The 19,105-nt window shown below is 45.3% G+C and overlaps 1 protein-coding gene across 1 annotated transcript in view; it reads right to left on the bottom strand.

The window, feature by feature from the left end:
• The window catches only part of C7H2orf80 (chromosome 7 C2orf80 homolog), a 212,470-nt gene that overhangs the window by 113,881 nt on the left and 79,484 nt on the right, over positions 1 to 19,105 (bottom strand). The window contains exon 4 of the mRNA XM_069735385.1: positions 1,635 to 1,722. Coding sequence (XP_069591486.1) covers positions 1,635 to 1,722 — 88 coding nt within the window. The remainder of the gene's footprint in view (positions 1 to 1,634; positions 1,723 to 19,105) is intronic.

The raw sequence follows: 19,105 nt of genomic DNA, 5'->3' as shown, positions 1-19,105 counted from the left end.
TGATGGCCCCCATAAGATGCTCCATATTATATGCCCCCGTACACTGCTCCATTATGGTTGATGGCCCCCATAAGATGCTCCATAGTATATGCCCCCGTACACTGCTCCATTATTGTTGATGGCCCCCATAAGATGCTCCATCGTATATGCCCCCATACACTGCTCCATTATGGTTGATGGCCCCCATAAGATGCTCCATAGTATATGCCCAGTATGCTGCTGCGATATATAAAAAAAATATACCATACTCACCTATCGTCGCTGGGCGCCGAGTTCTGGGGGGCCTGAGCAGGTGGGGACACCGGCGCGCTGTGGGGGTCAGGTGCCTGTATCGGCGCTAGCTCAGGCCCCCCAGCACTTGCTATATTCACCTGGCCGTGATCCAGCGCTGCACGCCGCTCCATGTTCCGGCTCCTCTGGCTGTGACTGTTTACTCAGAGGGCGGCGCGCATTAAGCGCGTCATCGTGCCCTCTGAACTGTGAACGTCACAGGCAGAGGACCCGGAACACGTAGCCGCACGCAGTGCTGGAACGGGGGACAGGTGAATATAATACTTACCCTCCTGGCACGTGCACGGTCCCTGCCTCTCCGTTGGAGATCGCGGTGTACATTTCACTAGTCCATCGGACTCTCAGGTGGTATGTGTTTGACCGCTTCATGTTAGATTACTGCATATTGGGGATAGGAGCTTTTGTTTAGTGTTTATGCACTCAGCACCTGCATGTATACCTTCCTGGGTTGTAACTTTTGCCAGATCAGCGGGAGTGTTCAGTTTGGATGGGGGGAGGAGGGGGAGTTCCTACTATCTACAGGGCATTGTTTTCATGTACTGTATGTGTTTTTTAAGTGGTTTTATTGTACTGTTTTTCTGTGTGCACTTTTCTAATAAAAGCCATATTTTGTAATTGTTTGGTGATCTCCCTATCAGCGTATTCTTTTCTCTTTGCGTATTGGTTTACTGTTTTTGTACGCTGTGGGATCGATCCCATTGTCTATATTTTTATATTTCTATGGTGCCCTCCATACTATTCATACCCAGCGTTATATTATATATATATATATATATATATATATATATATGTATATATATATATATATATATATATATATATATATATAGGGATGATGTAATGTATAATGATTAGATCTGTCTCTTTAAAAAACTGAGGGCGGGAGTTTATTTTCAGTTTCAGTTTCAGTTGGAGCCTGAGGAGAAAATGTTATGCTGTGTGCTGCAGGAAAAGAATGGACGAATAAACTGCAGTTAAAGCTTACTCTATTACATTCCTTGCACCGTGTGGACATTACATTGTCTACATCCCATTCAAGTCTATGTGCAAAATCCACAAATAAAATGTCTATTTATTGCAAGAGAAATTGGCATGCTGTGGATTTCAAAATCAATCCTTAGGTCAGTTTCCACAGTTTGAAAAAAAACACGGCGTGAGATTTATACAAGTCTCATACACTTTATTGACACTGTAATATGATGTTGTTATTGCACACAAATATATACAGCTGAAAAAATGCGGCAAATACTTTTCTGTTTCACATATTTTACATTTTTTCTGACTGCATATTAAGCCAAGATACTGTAGCACACACTGTCTGTCACACAGTTTTATGTACTTACAGCGCTGTAAAGCATGTTTTGCTGCCTGAGGAGCAGTGAGCATGGCAAATGGATGCAGTGAAAGGTTGAAGGGCTGAGTCAAGTGTCCCTGCAAAAATGTTCATGAGTGAATGAAAGCCAAAAGCAATCCACACACAATGCAATACAAAATATTGAAAGTTTTAAATGTGGAAAAATTAAGCAATAATAGTATTAATAACATCAGATTCCTATATTACGGGTCTTTAACCCCTTTACCCCCAAGGGTGGTTTGCACGTTAATGACCAGGCCAATTTTTACAATTCTGACCACTGTCCCTTTATGAGGTTATAACTCTGAAACGCTTCAACGGATCCCAGTGAATCTGACATTGTTTTCTCGTGACATATTGTACTTCATGACAATGGTAAAAATTCTTTGATAGTACCTGCGTTTATTTGTGAAATAAACGGAAATTTGGCGAAAATTATGAAAATTTCGCAATTTTCCAACTTTGAATTTTTATGCAATTAAATCACAGAGATATGTCACACAAAATACTTAATAAGTAACATTTCCCACATGTCTACTTTACATCAGCACAATTTTGGAACCAAAAATTTTTTTTGTTAGGGAGTTATAAGGGTGAAAAATTGACCAGCAATTTCTCATTTCTACAACACCATTTTTTTTAGGGACCACATCTCATTTGAAGTCATTTTGAGGGGTCTATATGATAGAAAATGCCCAAGTGTGACACCATTCTAAAAACTACACCCCTCAAGGTGCTCAAAAACACATTTAAGAAGTTTATTAACCCTTCTGGTGCTTTACAGGAATTTTTTGAATGTTTAAATAAAAATGAACATTTAACTTTTTTTCACAAAAAATTTAATTCAGCTCCAATTTGTTTTATTTTACCAAGGGTAACAGGAGAAAATGGACCCCAAACATTGTTGTACAATTTGTCCTGAGTATGCCAATACCCCACATGTGGGGGTAAACCACTGTTTGGGCGCATGGCACAGCTCGGAAGCGAAGGAGCGCCATTTGACTTTTCAATGCAAAATTGACTGGAATTGAGATGGGACGCCATGTTTCGTTTGGAGAGCCCCTGATGTGCCTAAACATTGAAACCCCCCACAAGTGACACCATTTTGGAAAGTAGACCCCCTAAGGAACTTATCTAGAGGTGTGGTGAGCACTTTGACCCACCAAATGCTTCACAGAAGTTTATAATGGAGAGCCGTAAAAATAAAACAAAAATTTTTTCCCACAAAAATTATTTTTTAGCCCCCAGTTTTGTGTTTTCCCGAGGGTAACAGGAGAAATTGGACCCCAAAATTTGTTGTCCAATTTGTCCTGAGTGCGCTGATACCCCATATGTGGGGGGGAAACCACCGTTTGGGTGCATGGGAGGGCTCGGAAGGGAAGGAGCTCCATTTGGAATGCAGACTTAGATGGAATGGTCTGCAGGTGTCACATTGCATTTGCAGAGCCCCTAATGTACCTAAACAGTAGAAACCCCCCACAAGTGACACCATTTTGGAAACTAGACCCCCTAAGTAACTCATTTAGATGTGTTGTGAGAGCTTTGAACCCCCAAGTGTTTCACTACAGTTTGTAACGCAGAGCTGTGAAAATTTAAAAAAAAATCTTTCCCCCCAAAATTATTTTTTAGCCCCCAGTTTTGTATTTTCACAAGGGTAAGAGGAGAAATTCGACCCAAAAAGTTGTTGTCCAATTTGTCCTGAGTACGCTGATACCGCATATGTTGGGGGGAACCACCGTTTGGGCGCATGGGAGGGCTCGGAAGGGAAGGAGTGCCATTTGGAATGCAGACTTAGATGGAATGGTCTGCAGGCGTCACATTGCGTTTGCAGAACCCCTAATGTACCTAAACAGTAGAAACCCCTCACAAGTGACCCCATATTGGAAACTAGACCCCCCAGGGAACTTATCTAGATGTGTCGTGAGAACTTTGAACCCCCAAATGTTTCACTACAGATTATAACGCAGAGCCGTAAAAATAAAAAATCTTTTTTTTTCCCACAAAAATTATTTTTTAGCCCCCAGTTTTATATTTTCCCAAGGGTAACAGGAGAAATTGGACCCCAACAGTTGTTGTCCTATTTGTCCTGAGTACGCTGATACCCCATACGTTGGGGTAAACCCCTGTTTGGGCACACGGGAGAGCTCGGAAGGGAAGAAGCACTGTTTTACTTTTTCAATGCAGAATTGGCTGGAATTGAGATCGGACGCCATGTCGCGTTTGGAGAGCCCCTGATGTGCCTATACAGTGGATTTTTGTGAGGCAGAATGACCAAAAAACAGCTATTCATGAATTTCTTTTGGGGGAGGCGTTTATACCGTTCCGCGTTTGGTAAAATTGATAAAGCAGTTTTATTCTTCGGGTCAGTACGATTACAGCGACACCTCATTTATATCATTTTTTTATGTTTTGGCGCTTTTATACGATAAAAACTATTTTATAGAAAAAAATAATTATTTTTGCATCGCTTTATTCTCAGGACTATAACTTTTTATTTTTTTGCTGATGATGTTGTATGGCGGCTCATTTTTTGCGGGACAAGATAACGATAACGCTTTCAGCCATGGTTATTTATATCTGTCTTTTTGATCGCGTGTTATTCCACTTTTTGTTCGGCGGTATGATAATAAAGCGTTGTTTTTTGCCTCGTTTTTTTTTTTTCTTACGGTGTTTACTGAAGGGGTTAACTAGTGGGCCAGTTTTATAGGTCGGGCCGTTACGGATGCGGCGATACTAAATATATGTACTTTTATTGTTTTTTTTTATTTATTTAGATAAAGAAATGTATTTATGGGAATAATATTTTTTTTTTTTCATTATTTAGGAATATATATATATATATATATTTTTTTTACACATTTGGAAAAATTTTTTTTTACTTTTTTACTTTGTCCCAGGGGGGGACATCACAGATCGGTGATCTGACAGTGTGCACAGCACTCTGTCAGATCACTGATCTCACTTAGAGCAGTGCAGGCTTCACAGTGCCTGCTCTGAGCAGGCGCTGTGAAGCCACCTCCCTCCCTGCAGGACCCGGATCCGCGGCCATCTTGGATCCGAGTCTGGAGCAGGCAGGGAGGGAGGTAAGACCCTCGCAGCAACGCGATCACATCGCGTTGCTTCGGGGGGCTCAGGGAAGCCTGCAGGGAGCCCCCTCCCTGTGCGATGCTTCCCTGCACCGCTGGCACATCGCGATCATCTTTGATCGCGGTGTGCCAGGGGTTAATGTGCCGGGGGCGGTCCGTGACCGCTCCTGGCACATAGTGCCGGATGTCAGCTGCGATAGGCAGCTGACACCCGGCCGCGATCGGCCGCGCTCCCCCCCGTGAGCGCCGCCGATCGCGCTGGACGTACTATCCCATCCGTGGTCATAGGGGCCCACCCCACCTCGACGGGATAGTACATCTGATGTCAGAAAGAGGTTAAAATTCAGACTTACTGGAAACTCAGGCAGGTTTCATTTCATGCCTTTTTTTAGACAGTATAAATAACCTTATACAAAACAGTGTAAAACCACACCAAATTTATCTCAGTCGCTCGCATTGGGTAAAAATCATTTATCCAATTTTTCATCATATTGGCCCCGGCTGTCACTGCAAGAGTTCGGCTGTCAGCTGTGCCGAGCTCCTGGTGGCGAATATGCAAGGAAGTGTTGATATTTCAGCATTTCCGGTGATCATACGCTGTGATTGGCCAGTGAGACCAGACCTTGCTTGAACTATTGTCAGTGCAATGATAAAACCTTTATTTATGTAACCAATAGCAAAAGGCCTAATAAGTACTAAATGACAGAATTCAATGATTCTGCTGCTACATCATGATGCCCTCATATTACATAGCAAAAACCTGCTTCTCTTTAAGAAACTTGCTGTGTTTGCTGCACCTGCTGCTACTGTTAACCTTAAGAATAATCTACATAAATTCTGTTTACATGTGAACATGCCTTTAAAGTGTAACTAAACTTTGAACCATCTAATTTACCATATAATTTGTAGGAATTGAATTCCCTGTTGGTCTGTGCATGTCTGGGTCCTGATACACCTAAAATCACACAAAAGACTGCTTAAGGCCAGTCTAGCACGTCCAGATAATTCTGCTAAGGCCGGGATCACACATGCGAGAAACACGTCCGTGTCTCGCATGTGAAATCCAAGCTCTGGCGCCGGCACTCCAGAGCGGAGTGTGCGGCCGCATAGCAACACATGGAGCCGCACGCTCCGCTCTGGAGTGCTGGTGCCAGAGCTTGGATTTCACATGCGAGACCCGGACGTGTTTCTCGCATGTGTGATCCCGGCCTAACGGAGAAATTGGTACCGGAGTTATCTGTGTCCGTGTGCTCACATGGCACATCAGTGTGGCACACGTGCGGCAGCCTTGTGCCGTCCGTGTGCCGCCTGAGGACCACACGGACCGTGCAGGAGAGACTGCGCTGTCCCTTGCGTGTGGTGCTGAAGTCGGCATTCACCCCTTCAGTCCTAGGGGCGGAGCCGTATATTCATCACTGTAATGAGCGGTACCACGTGACCGCTCACACAGGACAAGCTGCCGGCGCTGAGAGAAGGCATCGCGGGAGCTGGGTGAGTATTTCTCTGCAAGCGGGCGGGCGCACGGGGGGTGAGAGGCGGGAGGTGACCCCAAACTTTATTTTTAACAAAAAAAACTTGATTTTTTATCCCTTCTCTCCTGCAAGCGTTGCTTTCAGCCGAGCAGGACAGAAGGGATGAATGCCGACTTCAGCACCACACACAAGGGACAGCACTTACTGTAGCGCTGTTCCATGTGTTCCTCAGGCGGCACACGGATGGCACATGGACAGCATCAGTGTGCGCTACGTGTTTACATGGACCCATTGACTTTAATGGGTCCGTGTGATCCGTGCGCTCCCACGAACACTGACATGTCTCCGAGTTTTGCAAACGGACACACGGTCCGTAAAAACATGCTGACATGTGCAGAGACAAATTTACTTTAATGTGTCTACGTGAGTCAGTATCTCCGGTACGTGAAGAAACTGTCACCACACGTACCGGAGCCACTGACGTGTGAAAATGGCCTAAAGTTCAATTCTCATGAGGCAAAGGTACTTAATTCTGTGCACACATAGAGCACCATATGGACCAAAAGACCTCCACTCATGCAGGGGGTGAGAGCTGAGAGCGTCTGCCTCATTAGCTGGGAACTTTTGAGTAGTCATAGTGATTGTTGGGGGTTTCAAGACTTGGAGTTCCACAAATCTGCAAGAAATTAAAGGACCTACACAATATTAAAAAATGCTCCAAACTAAAGAGTTAAATTCCAATGCTGCAGATTGAGAAAGTTTCACTTCATGTTAAGGTTGAATTCACAGGTTGCGGATGTTTAGTCTCATTAATCTAAAACAGCCTATTCAGATGCCTGGAACTGATTTTCAATTGCAAGAACGTCCAGAACTTAATCAGTGTGTGTGAATTCACCACAATGGCCTGTATTGGCAGAATATGCATTACAGGAGCTCGCTTGCCCTGCTACTAGTGTGCTATCAGAAAGAGTCTTCAGTGCTGCTGGTTCAATACTGACCGAAAAAAGGACACGTCTGGCTACCCAGAATGTTGATGATCTAACCTTCATTAAAATTAACCAATCATGGATTTCAAATTATTTTGCCCCACCTTCCCCTGCTGACACGTAGCTTGCCTGAAAAATGTATTGCTTTTGGCCTCCTCTTACTGACTTCTACAATTCCTCCATTTGCAGCTGCTGAATGTCCACCATAGGCCATTTTTATACCTCCCTAAATGGGCTGACTCCCCCCACAGGGCTGTGGTCACCACCTGGCGCAAGCACCCTTGCGAGTGTCGTTTGCCTGGACAGGTGGGTGGGCCCACTCCTGGGCGACGGCACTGGCACAGGGTCCCTCATAGTACAGTGAAGTGTCTCTGACGGTGGTGGTGCACAACCAACGTCAGACACACTGTTGTAATATGAGGGGCCCTGTGCCAGTACCGCCGCCCACGAGAGAGTGTTCCCCCCCCAGCTCGAACAGTGCTCTACCACTTGCAATACTTACCTCTCCCTGCTCCACCACTGTGTAGTCTGTGTTGTTAAATCCTTCAATGGCACTGCCAATACAAATTTGTTGAAATGATAGATGATAGTTAAAATATACAGGGGCCCTGGCCTCCATTTAGACCAGTTAATACTTTGCGCCTACTACCACTGTCTGCTACTCAGCAGAGGAGCCCACCCCTGTACCTAGCTATGCCACCTGTTTATTTATGAACAATTTTTTGGCAGACATTTACCCCACTTTATTATTTGGGCTTACTAACTTAGTCTGCTTCTCATTACAGTGTTCCGACTCTGAGCAAAGCAGCGTCGCCTGTTTATTTATGAACAATTTTTTGGCAGACATTTAGCCCACTTTATTATTTGGGCCTACTAACTGTGTCTGCCACTCATTACAGTTTTCCTCCACTGAACAAAGCAATGCCGCCTGTTTAGTCCTGTTACCAATTTTGAACTGCATTTAGCCTACTTTATTATTTGGGCCTATATCTGTGTTTCCTCCTCATCCTGCCCATTGCCCAGCCACTGGTAGATGAGTCTGCTGGTACATTGAACCAGACCACTACATTCCCCTTGCACTCTACACAGCCAGAATCTGACCCTGCTGAAAGTCAGGTTCCCCTTCCCGCATACTATACCACCTTACATGGGGACAAAGAGGAAGGTGCAGATGAAAGTGTGTGGGAGCCCATCCATAGACAAAAGATATCATCAATGTAGCGAAGCCAACAGGAATTATATCTTACAAAGAGATTGTTCTTGTAAACATGGGAATGTTCAAGAGCATCCATGTATATGTTAGCATATGCCGGCGTTACATTGGCACCCATGGCGGTGCCCTGTGTCGGTAAGTAAAATTGGTCACCAAATAGAAAGTAGTTTTCATGTAAAACCAAGGATAGTAGGTCAAGGCACAGGTGGCGCGAATTACTGTAAAAGGCCGACTGCTCAAGGAGATCCCCAACTGCTCTAATGCCTAAGTCGTGTTTGACAGACATGTAAAGGCTTTGTACGTCAAATGTAAATGTTTCTATTTTTATTTTACTATTTATTACATTAATTACTCAATTTTTTTCAGTTTTTCATTTTTTTTTCATTATTTTTATTTTTACCATTATCTATGTATTTCATTTTTTATTACTTATTTTCTAATTTATATATTCTCATTTTATTCTTATTTTTTCCAGGTTCAGTTCCATTTTTAGTAAAACAGGATAATACCGCGCTAAAGGGAATTATCTGTGTTGAGGAATCAATATACCAACAGGTGGAGTATACCAAAGTTACCCCTATTAATGCACTTCCCGCTGAGTCCCTGCTACATATAATGGAAAAAAAAATGGCAGGATAAGTGTGCAGCGCCCCAGAGTTCTGGTCATTGCAGTATGACACTCTGCCACAAAGGGGAGTGATGGTACGTCTGATGGCACTGAAGGAATTCTACTGACCAGGTATCACCAGCACACATTACACTTCACACTCCGGCCACTAGGGGGAGCAAAAGGCTTTATTTATTGGGCCACTCCTCACACTGGTAAAACTAGGGGTTGAATATGAAGTTAGTCAGAAGCTGACTGGGTTGTATTCAGGCAACATCCCGTGGCAGGGGGTGTTGCAGGGAGAAGACACAGGGGGGTCCTGTTGTGAATTCTGCTCTTGGGCTCCCTCCGGTGGTTATGAGTGGTAGTGCTGCGGTAGTTGGATCGCAGCATTTATCAGGTGTATCTATTTTTTGCAATTTGGGCTGGGCTATATAGCCTTGCTTAATCCTTTAGTCAATGCCAGTTGTCCATTGTTTTTGGAGGATTCACATCCATACGTGGTCTCTTCTGTTCTGCTGTTCATTTCAACAAAGATAAGTTCTGGCTTTGTTTTTGCTGTCCACCTGCTGTGGACCTTATAGTTCTGTGCATTTTCATGTTGTATCTTGTCCAGCTTTGTCTGTGAAGGATTTTTTGCAGCCAAGCTGTGTCTCTGGAGATGCAGATATACCCTCCATGTCTTTAGTCAGATATGGTGATTTGTATTTTCTGTGGTGGATATTTTCTAGTGTTTTAATACTGACTGCATAGTACCCAGTTCTATTCTTTCTTTTTAGCTAGTATGGCCTCCTATGCTAAATCCTGATTTCATGTCTGCGTATGTTATTTCCCTCTCCTCTCACAGTCAATATTTGTGGGGGCCTGTCTTTCCTTTGGGGATTTTCTCTGAGGCAAGATAGATTTCCTGTTTCTGTCTTTAGGGGAAGTTAGTTCTTAGGCTGTGTCGAGGGGTCTAGGGAGTGTTAGGTACCCCACACGGCTACTTCTAGTTGCGCTGTTAAGTTCAGGGTTTGCGGTCAGTACAGGTACCACCTTCTCCAGAGTTCGTCTCATGCTGCTCCTAGGCCACCAGATCATAACAGGGTCCCTGTCAGACGTGGGAACCTGGCAGGTTCCTAACGAACAGAGCAGAACATTACGGAACCGCGCCTGCACACCCCGCGGCAGTATCCTAAGAAAGAGACACGAAGGGAAGGATATTGTGGAACAGTGAGAAACGAGATCAAGCACAAAGGAGAACCAGTAGGAGTCGTGCCGTGAGACCGAGGCAACATCCTACTGAGGCGCGTAGCCGGTGGCCGAAACACCGCGGAAGTAACTGACTCTAGGCCTTACTTCGAACTCTGCAGGACAGTTAATTATAGGTTGGCTGTCTACCTTAAATTTCCTACGAAGACATAGGGGGCAACGCGTGGAGAGGGGCGTCTCTAGGGTCCTGGAAGAGCTCCGAGCCTTCCCGTCATACAGGTGCATCCTAGCAATAACATACCTGGGGGACGAGAAACTAGTAACATCTGGAACAAGCGAGAGAGAATTAGAAAGAACGAACGAGAACAGAAGTTGTGAGGACTATTCCGAATGCTCAGCAGGGTAGCAATACAACACACAGGCGCTGGTGGTAGGCACTGATTTCCACCTGCAAAGGGAACTCTGGATGTGCCCATCGGACCGGCCGGTCTCAGATAGCCCTGTTAAGCGTGCTCTGGATTGAGGATCCTGAAGTCTTCAGTAAAGAGGTAAAGAGACTGCAACCTTGTGTCCTCGTTATTGACTGCACCTCACACCATCACCATCCACCTTACTGGGAAGCCTGTTATGATACGGTGGTCTAGGAGCAACATGGAACGAGCCCTGAAGGAAGTGGTAACTGTACTGACCGCAGTCCCTAAGCTAAACACAACACTAGAAGTAGCCGTGGAATACTCCTAACTCTCCCTAGGCATCTCGTCACAGCCTAAGAGCTAACTACCCCTAAAGATAGAAGCAGGAAAGCTATCTTGCCTCAGAGAAAATCCCCAAAGGATAGATTAGCCCCCCACAAATAATGACTGTGAGTGGAGAGGGAAAAGACATACACAGAATGAAACCAGGATGAGCACAGGAGGCCAGTCTAACTAAATAGATAAGACAGGATGGAATACTGTGTGGTCAGTATAAAACACTACAAAAATCCACGCAGAGTTTACAAAAAATCTCCACACCTGACTAAAGGTATGGAGGGCAAATCTGCCTCCCAGAGCTTCCAGCAAGACAGAATTAATTCACACTGATAAGCTGGACAAACATAGAAAGCACAGAATGGAAAAGTCCACAATCTGTGAACAGAAAAGGGCAAGCAAAAACTTAGCTTAGCTGAACTGGTCAGGATAACAGGGAACTCCAAAGAGATGTGAATCCAACCAGGAACCATTTACAAGTGGCACTGGCTGAAGATAGAGCCAGACTTAAATAGCCGAGCAGAAGAGACGATAAGTGGAGGCAGCTGATGACAGATAACTCCAAGGAGCAGCCATACCACTAGAAACCACAAGAGGGAGCCCAAGAGCAGAACTCACAAAAGTGCCACTTACAACCACCGGAGGGAGCCCAAGAACGGAATTCACAACAGTACCCCCCCCTTGAGGAGGGGTCACCGAACCCTCACCAGAGCCCCCAGGCCGATCAGGACGAGCCAAGTGAAAAGCACGAACCAAATCGGTGGCATGGACATCTGAGGCAACAACCCAAGAATTATCCTCCTGGCCATAACCCTTCCACTTGACAAGATACTGAAGCCTCCGCCTCGAAAAACGAGAATCCAAAATCTTCTCAACCTCATATTCCAACTCTTCCTCAACCAACACCGGAGCAGGAGGGTCAACCGAGGGAACAACGGGCACCACATATCTCCGCAACAAAGATCTATGGAAAACATTATGAATGGCAAAAGAGGCAGGAAGAGCCAAACGAAAAGACACCGGATTAATAATTTCAGAAATTTTATAAGGACCAATAAACCGAGGCTTAAACTTAGGAGAAGAAACCTTCATAGGAACATGACGAGAAGACAACCAAACCAAATCCCCCACACGAAGCCGGGGACCAAGACACCGACGACGGTTGGCAAAACGTTGAGCCCTTTCCTGAGACAACGTCAAATTGTCCACCACATGAGTCCAAATCTGCTGCAGCCTGTCCACCACAGAATCAACACCAGGACAATCAGAAGGCTCAACCTGCCCAGAAGAAAAACGAGGATGAAAACCAAAATTACAAAAGAAAGGTGAAACCAAAGTAGCCGAACTAGCCCGATTATTAAGGGCAAACTCGGCCAACGGCAAGAAAGACACCTAATCATCCTGATCAGCAGACACAAAGCATCTCAAATAGGTCTCCAAGGTCTGATTAGTTCACTCAGTTTGGCCATTAGTCTGAGGAAACGCCGAAGAAAAAGACAAATCAATGCCCATCCTAGCACAAAAGGCCCGCCAAAATCTAGAGACAAACTGAGAACCTCTGTCAGACACAATATTCTCCGGAATGCCATGCAAACGAACCACATGCTGAAAAAATAATGGAACCAGATCTGAGGAGGAAGGCAACTTAGGCAAAGGTACCAGATGGACCATATTAGAGAACCGGTCACAAACAACCCAGATAACAGACATCTTCTGGGAAACAGGAAGATCCAAAATAAAATCCATGGAAATATGCGTCCAGGGCCTCTCAGGGACCGGCAAAGGCAAAAGCAACCCACTGGCGCGGGAACAGCAAGGCTTGGCCCGGGTGCAAGTCCCACAGGACTGCACAAAAGCACGCACATCGCGCGACAAAGAAGGCCACCAAAAGGACCTAGCAACCAAATCTCTGGTACCAAAAATCCCAGGATGCCCAGCCAACACTGAACAATGAACCTCAGAAATTACCTTACTTGTCCATCTATCAGGAACAAACAGCTTCCTCACTGGACAGCGGTCAGGCCTATCAGCCTGAAATTCCTGAAGCACCCGCCGCAAATCAGGGGCGATAGCAGAAAGAATCACCCCCTCCTTAAGAATGCCAACCGGCTCAAGGACTCCAGGAGAATCAGGCGAAAAACTCCTAGAGAGGGCATCAGCCTTAGCATTCTTAGATCCCGGAAGATACGAGACCACAAAATCAAAATGGGAGAAAAACTGTTACCATCGAGCCTGTCTAGGATTCAGCCGCTTGGCCGACTCGAGGTAAATCAGATTCTTATGATTGGTCAGGACCACAACACAGTGTTTAGCTCCCTCAAGCCAATGTCACCACTCCTCAAATGCCCACTTCATAGCCAACAACTCCCGATTGCCGACATCATAATTGCGATCCGCAGGCGAAAACTTTCTGGAAAAAAAAGCACACGGTTTCATCAAAGACCCATCAGACTCCCTCTGAGACAAAACGGCCCCTGCCCCGATCTCAGAAGCGTCGACCTCAACCTGAAAAGGAAGAGAAACATCCGGTTGACGCAACACAGGGGCAGAAGTAAATCGGCGTTTAAGCTCCTGAAAGGCCTCAACAGCCTCAGAGGACCAATTCGTCACATCAGCACCTTTCTTCGTCAAATCAGTAAGGGGCTTAACCACACTGGAAAAGTTGGCAATGAAACGGCGATAGAAATTAGCAAAACCCCAACATTTTTGAAGACCCTTCACAGATGTGGGTTGGATCCAGTCATGAATAGCTTGGACCTTAACAGGATCCATTTCTATAGACGAGGGAGAAAAAATAAAACCCAAAAAGGAGACCTTCTGAACTCCGAATAGGCACTTAGACCCCTTCACAAATAAAGCATTATCACGAAGGATCTGGAACACGATCCTGACCTGCTTCACATGAGACTCCCAATCATTGGAAAAAATCAAAATATCATCCAAATATACGACCATGAATTTATCAAGATAATTGCGGAAAATATCATGCATGAAAGACTGGAACACAGATGGAGCATTAGAGAGCCCAAATGGCATCACAAGGTATTCAAAATGGCCTTCGGGCATATTAAATGCAGTTTTCCATTCGTCACCTTGTTTAATATGAACAAGATTATATGCCCCTCGGATGTCAATCTTAGTAAACCAACTAGCCCCCTTAATCTGAGCAAACAAATCAGTAAGCAAAGGCAAGGGGTATTGGAATTTGACCGTGATCTTATTAAGAAGACGATAATCAATACAGGGTCTCAAGGAGCCATCCTTCTTAGCAACAAAAAAGAAACGCGCTCCCAATGGTGACGAAGAGGGCCGAATATGCCCTTTCTCCAAAGATTCCTTAACATAGCTCTGCATGGCGGCATGCTCTGGCACAGACAGATTGAAAAGTCGGCCCTTAGGGAACTTACAACCAGGAATCAAGTTAATAGCACAATCACAGTCTCTATGCTGCGGAAGGGAACTGGACTTGGGCTCATCAAATACATCCTGGAAATCCGACAAAAACTCAGGGACCTCAGAAGAGGGGGAAGAGGAAATTGACATCAAAGTAACGTCACTATGTACTCGTCAACAACCCCAACTAGTCACGGACATAGTTTTCCAATCCAGCACCGGATTATGTTCCTGTAACCATGGAAATCCCAGTACAACAACATCATGCAGGTTATGCAACACCAGAAAACGGCAATCTTCCTGATGTGCAGGAGCCATGTACATAGTCATCTGTGTCCAGTACTGAGGTTTATCCTTGGCCAAGGGTGTGGCATCAATGCCCCTCAAAGGAATAGGGCTCTGCAAAGGCTGCAAGGAAAAACCACAGCGCCTGGCGAATTCTAAGTCCATTAAGTTCAGGGCAGCACCTGAATCCACAAATGCCATGACAGAAAAGGACGACAATGAGCAAATCAGGGTCACAGATAAGAGAAATTTAGGCTGTATAGTACTAATGGTAACAGACCTAGCGACTCTCTTAGTACGCTTAGGGCAATCAGAGATAACATGAGCCGAATCACCACAGTAAAAACACAGCCTATTCTGACGTCTGAATTCCTGCCATTCTATTCTAATCAAAATCCTATCACATTGCATAGGTTCAGGACTTTGCTCAGAGGATACTGCCATATGGTGCACAGCTTTGCGCTCGCGCAGACGCCGATCAATCTGAATGGCTAGAGACATAGATTTGCTCAAACCGGCAGGCGTAGGAAAGCCCACCATAACATCTTTAAGGGTTTCAGAAAGACCTTTTCTGAAAATAGCAGCCAGAGCCTCTTCATTCCATTTAGTGAGCACAGACCATTTTCTAAATTTCTGGCAGTATAACTCTGCCGCTTCCTGACCTTGACACAAGGCCAACAGGGTTTTTTCTGCATGATCCACAGAATTAGGTTCATCATACAATAATCCGAGCGCTTGAAAAAATGCATCTACATTCAATAATGCCAGATCCCCTGTTTCAAGAGAAAAAGCCCAGTCTTGAGGGTCACCACGCAGCAAGGATATGATGATTTTTACTTGCTGAATGGGATCACCAGAAGAACGGGGTTTCAAAGCAAAAAACAATTTGCAGTTATTTTTAAAGTTCAAAAACTTGGATCTGTCCCCAAAAAACAAATCAGGAGTAGGAATTCTGGGCTCTAAAGCCGGAGTCTGGACAACATAGTCCTGGATACTCTGTACTCTTGCAGCAAGTTGATCCACACGAGAAAGCAAACCCTGAACATCCATGCCAAAGCATATATCCTGAACAATCCAGATATCAAGAGGAAAAGAAAAAAAAAAGACAAACTAGAGCACAGAAAAAAAATGGTTCAGAACTTTCTTTTCCTTCTTTTGAGATGCATTTAATTCATTTTTGGCCACTTGTACTGTTATGATACGGTGGTCTAGGAGCAACATGGAACGAGCTCTGAAGGAAGTGGTAACTGTACTGACCGCAGTCCCTAAGCTAAACACAACACTAGAAGTAGCCGTGGAATGCTCCTAACTCTCCCTAGGCATCTCGTCACAGCCTAAGCGCTAACTACCCCTAAAGATAGAAGCAGGAAAGCTATCTTGCCTCAGAGAAAATCCCCAAAGGATAGATTAGCCCCCCACAAATAATGACTGTGAGTGGAGAGGGAAAAGACATACACAGAATGAAACCAGGATGAGCACAGGAGGCCAGTCTAACTAAATAGATAGGACAGGATGGAATACTGTGCGGTCAGTATAAAACACTACAAAGATCCACGCAGAGTTTACAAAAAATCTCCACACCTGACTAAAGGTGTAGAGGGCAAATCTGCCTCCCAGAGCTTCAAGCAAGATAGATTTAATTCACACTGATAAGCTGGACAAACATAGAAAGCACAGAATGGAAAGGTCCACAATCTGTGAACAGAAAAGGGCAAGCAACAACTTAGCTTAGCTGAACTGGTCAGGATAACAGGGAACTCCAAAGAGATGTGAATCCAACCAGGAACCATTTACAAGTGGCACTGGCTGAAGATAGAGCCAGACTTAAATAGCCGAGCAGAAGAGACGATAAGTGGAGGCAGCTGATGACAGCTAACTCCAAGGAGCAGCCATACCACTAGAAACCACAAGAGGGAGCCCAAGAGCAGAACTCACAAAAGTGCCACTTACCACCACCAGAGGGAGCCCAAGAGCGGAATTCACAACAGAAGCCCTGAGGACATACTTCACCTGTGGGAAGGTATACCATCCAGCTGCCATTCCATCACCCCAGCGGACCCCATAGCAGCGTCGGTCACCCTGACCGAACACCACAGGTGGCGTCACGAATCCCTGACAGACTGTACCACCTTTATTGGACGCCTCTTAGCAGGGTCGCGGACCGGGTCTAGCCACCGTGACAGCCTCAGAACCGAACCAGAGAGGCCCGCTACCGAGAACTCGTGGCCCTGTGTCTGGGGGCGCTCCAACTGCACTGTGATAAATACTATGCTGAGCACAACGTGGTGCCAGAGGTATTGGCATTAACCAATATGAGTCTGACTCACCGAAGTCTGATGTTAGACGTAGTGCCAGAGGTACCAAGGATCCGAGCGCCCAGAAGAAGAGTCCAGCACATGAGACGCTGATCCTGAGGAACAAGTACTAGGCGAGGAGGCCAGCGCCAGGTGGCAGCAGCCAAACAGGAAAGTGGTGAGTCGGCGTGGAAACCAGGAACGCCCCGGCCAGTGGCGTCCCTGGAGACAGTGAAGGAAAAGAAAAAAAAATGGCCGACGGGAGCGCTCACTGTGTGACATCACAAAAAGCGTGGAGCAACACTGGGATCAAGCAAACAACCGACGCGTTTCGAAGGAACGCAGACCCTGATGAAGAAGGACTGCGTTACTTTGAAATGCGTCAGTTGTTTGCTTGGTCCCAGTGTTGCTCCACGCTTTTTGTGACGTCACACAGAGAGTGCTCCCGTCGCCCATTTTTTTTTTTCCTTCACTGTCTCCAGGAATGCCACCGGCTGAGGCGTTCCTGGTTTCCACGCCGACTCACCACCTTCCTGTTTGGCTGCTGCCACCTGGCACTGTCCTCCTCGCCCCGTACTTGTTCCTCAGGATCAGCGTCTCATGTGCCGGACTCTTTTTCTGGGCGCTCGGATCCTTGGTACCTCTGGCACTACGTCTAACATCAGACTTCGGTGAGTCAGACTCGTATTGGTTAATGCCAACACCTCTGGTACCACGTTGTGCTCAGCATAGTATTTATCAAAGTGCACTTATCCTTCCATTTTTTTTTTCCATTATATGTAGCAGGGACTCAGCGGGGAGTTCATTAATAGGGGTAACTTTAATATACTCCACCTGTTGGTATATTGATTCCTCAACACAGATAATTCCCTTTAGCGCGGTATCATCCTGTTTTACTAATATTGTTCACTTACATTGACAGCCCTGGCTTCTGGCTGTTTTGATACCAGCAGCAAAGGGTATCTTTCTATTGGTAGCGCTGGTGTTTTCCTTTGTTATATACACTCAGTTCCAATTTTATTTTTTATTTTTTTTCATTATCAAACTCATTTTTACTTTCATTTTCTCTCACATCAACTCAAGCCACTATGCCCATCTCATCTCGTGTTCCTTTACCCCTATTCTTTTCTATCCAGCCATTATTATTCCTTTTCTCTCTCTTTCTCTCCCTCAGCCCGGCTACATCCACTGCATGCCCACATCATTGCGCTATTACGCTGACACTATCGGTTCTTTGTGTCAGCGGCGCATCCCACCAATGTATGGCGCATGCGCCCATACATCCTCATACTGCGCAGGCCGTCATTATACAGCGCTTGCGCTCACAGCCTCTCCATCTCCACACTGCGCAGGCGCCTGTTCCCCTAGCCTTCTTGTTGATCTATACTGCGCGCGCACGCCGCCTCCTACTTCCGTTTCTCTGCTATATTAACCCACTGACTACCAATGACTGTGCACATCACCACAGGCATCGCTCTTGTCTCCGCAGGTATGCTCCCTTTTTTTTGGCACCAGTGTTTCTAGATACACACCGTGACTGTACACCTTCTTCACCCCCCTTCTTCCCCCATCCTTGCTTTTTACAGCTCCTTCTGGGACCTTTGTCCCCCTCCATGCCATAACAGACCCCTACATGTATTACCTATAGGTATGTTCCTCTTTCTCCCCCATACTTATGTGGCTTGTATTTGTTCTCTTAATTGATATCACTCCCTTCCTCTACAGCCCGTACTGGGAACTCTCACATTTTCACCATTGCGGCTTTGTTTATCTACTCTTATCTCTTCTAAAGGTCAGTACTTTTATTTACACTTCCCCAGTATTCGTTTATTAAATTTGTATCATTCTAGGTTTTAGCTGATGTTCTCTGCCATCCTTCCTTTTCGTTCTCCCATAGTGCAAACTCTACCCTGCACTCAGTAACGCTGCCAAAATAATCCCTTGTGCCTGATCTATATACCTCTTTATGTATATGTTCGTTGTATATTACTTGCATATATTTTGTATATATGTCACATTTTTATATATATGTCACATATTTGTACATATTTCGCTGCTCTCAACTTTGAGATTTGTAAAGTAATTACTCTATTTTTGTGTATACTACTCCTTTTTGCTGTGTTTCTAATTGTATGTATACTTATTTTTTTCAGTGAGGTTTGGTGAAGACCCATTACGGGGTTG

The sequence above is a fragment of the Ranitomeya imitator genome, chromosome 7 (genome assembly GCF_032444005.1).
Source record: "Ranitomeya imitator isolate aRanImi1 chromosome 7, aRanImi1.pri, whole genome shotgun sequence".
NCBI lineage: Eukaryota > Metazoa > Chordata > Amphibia > Anura > Dendrobatidae > Ranitomeya > Ranitomeya imitator.
The sequence above is the reverse complement of the archived record's forward strand: the minus strand, read 5'-3'. Positions and strand labels throughout refer to the sequence as shown.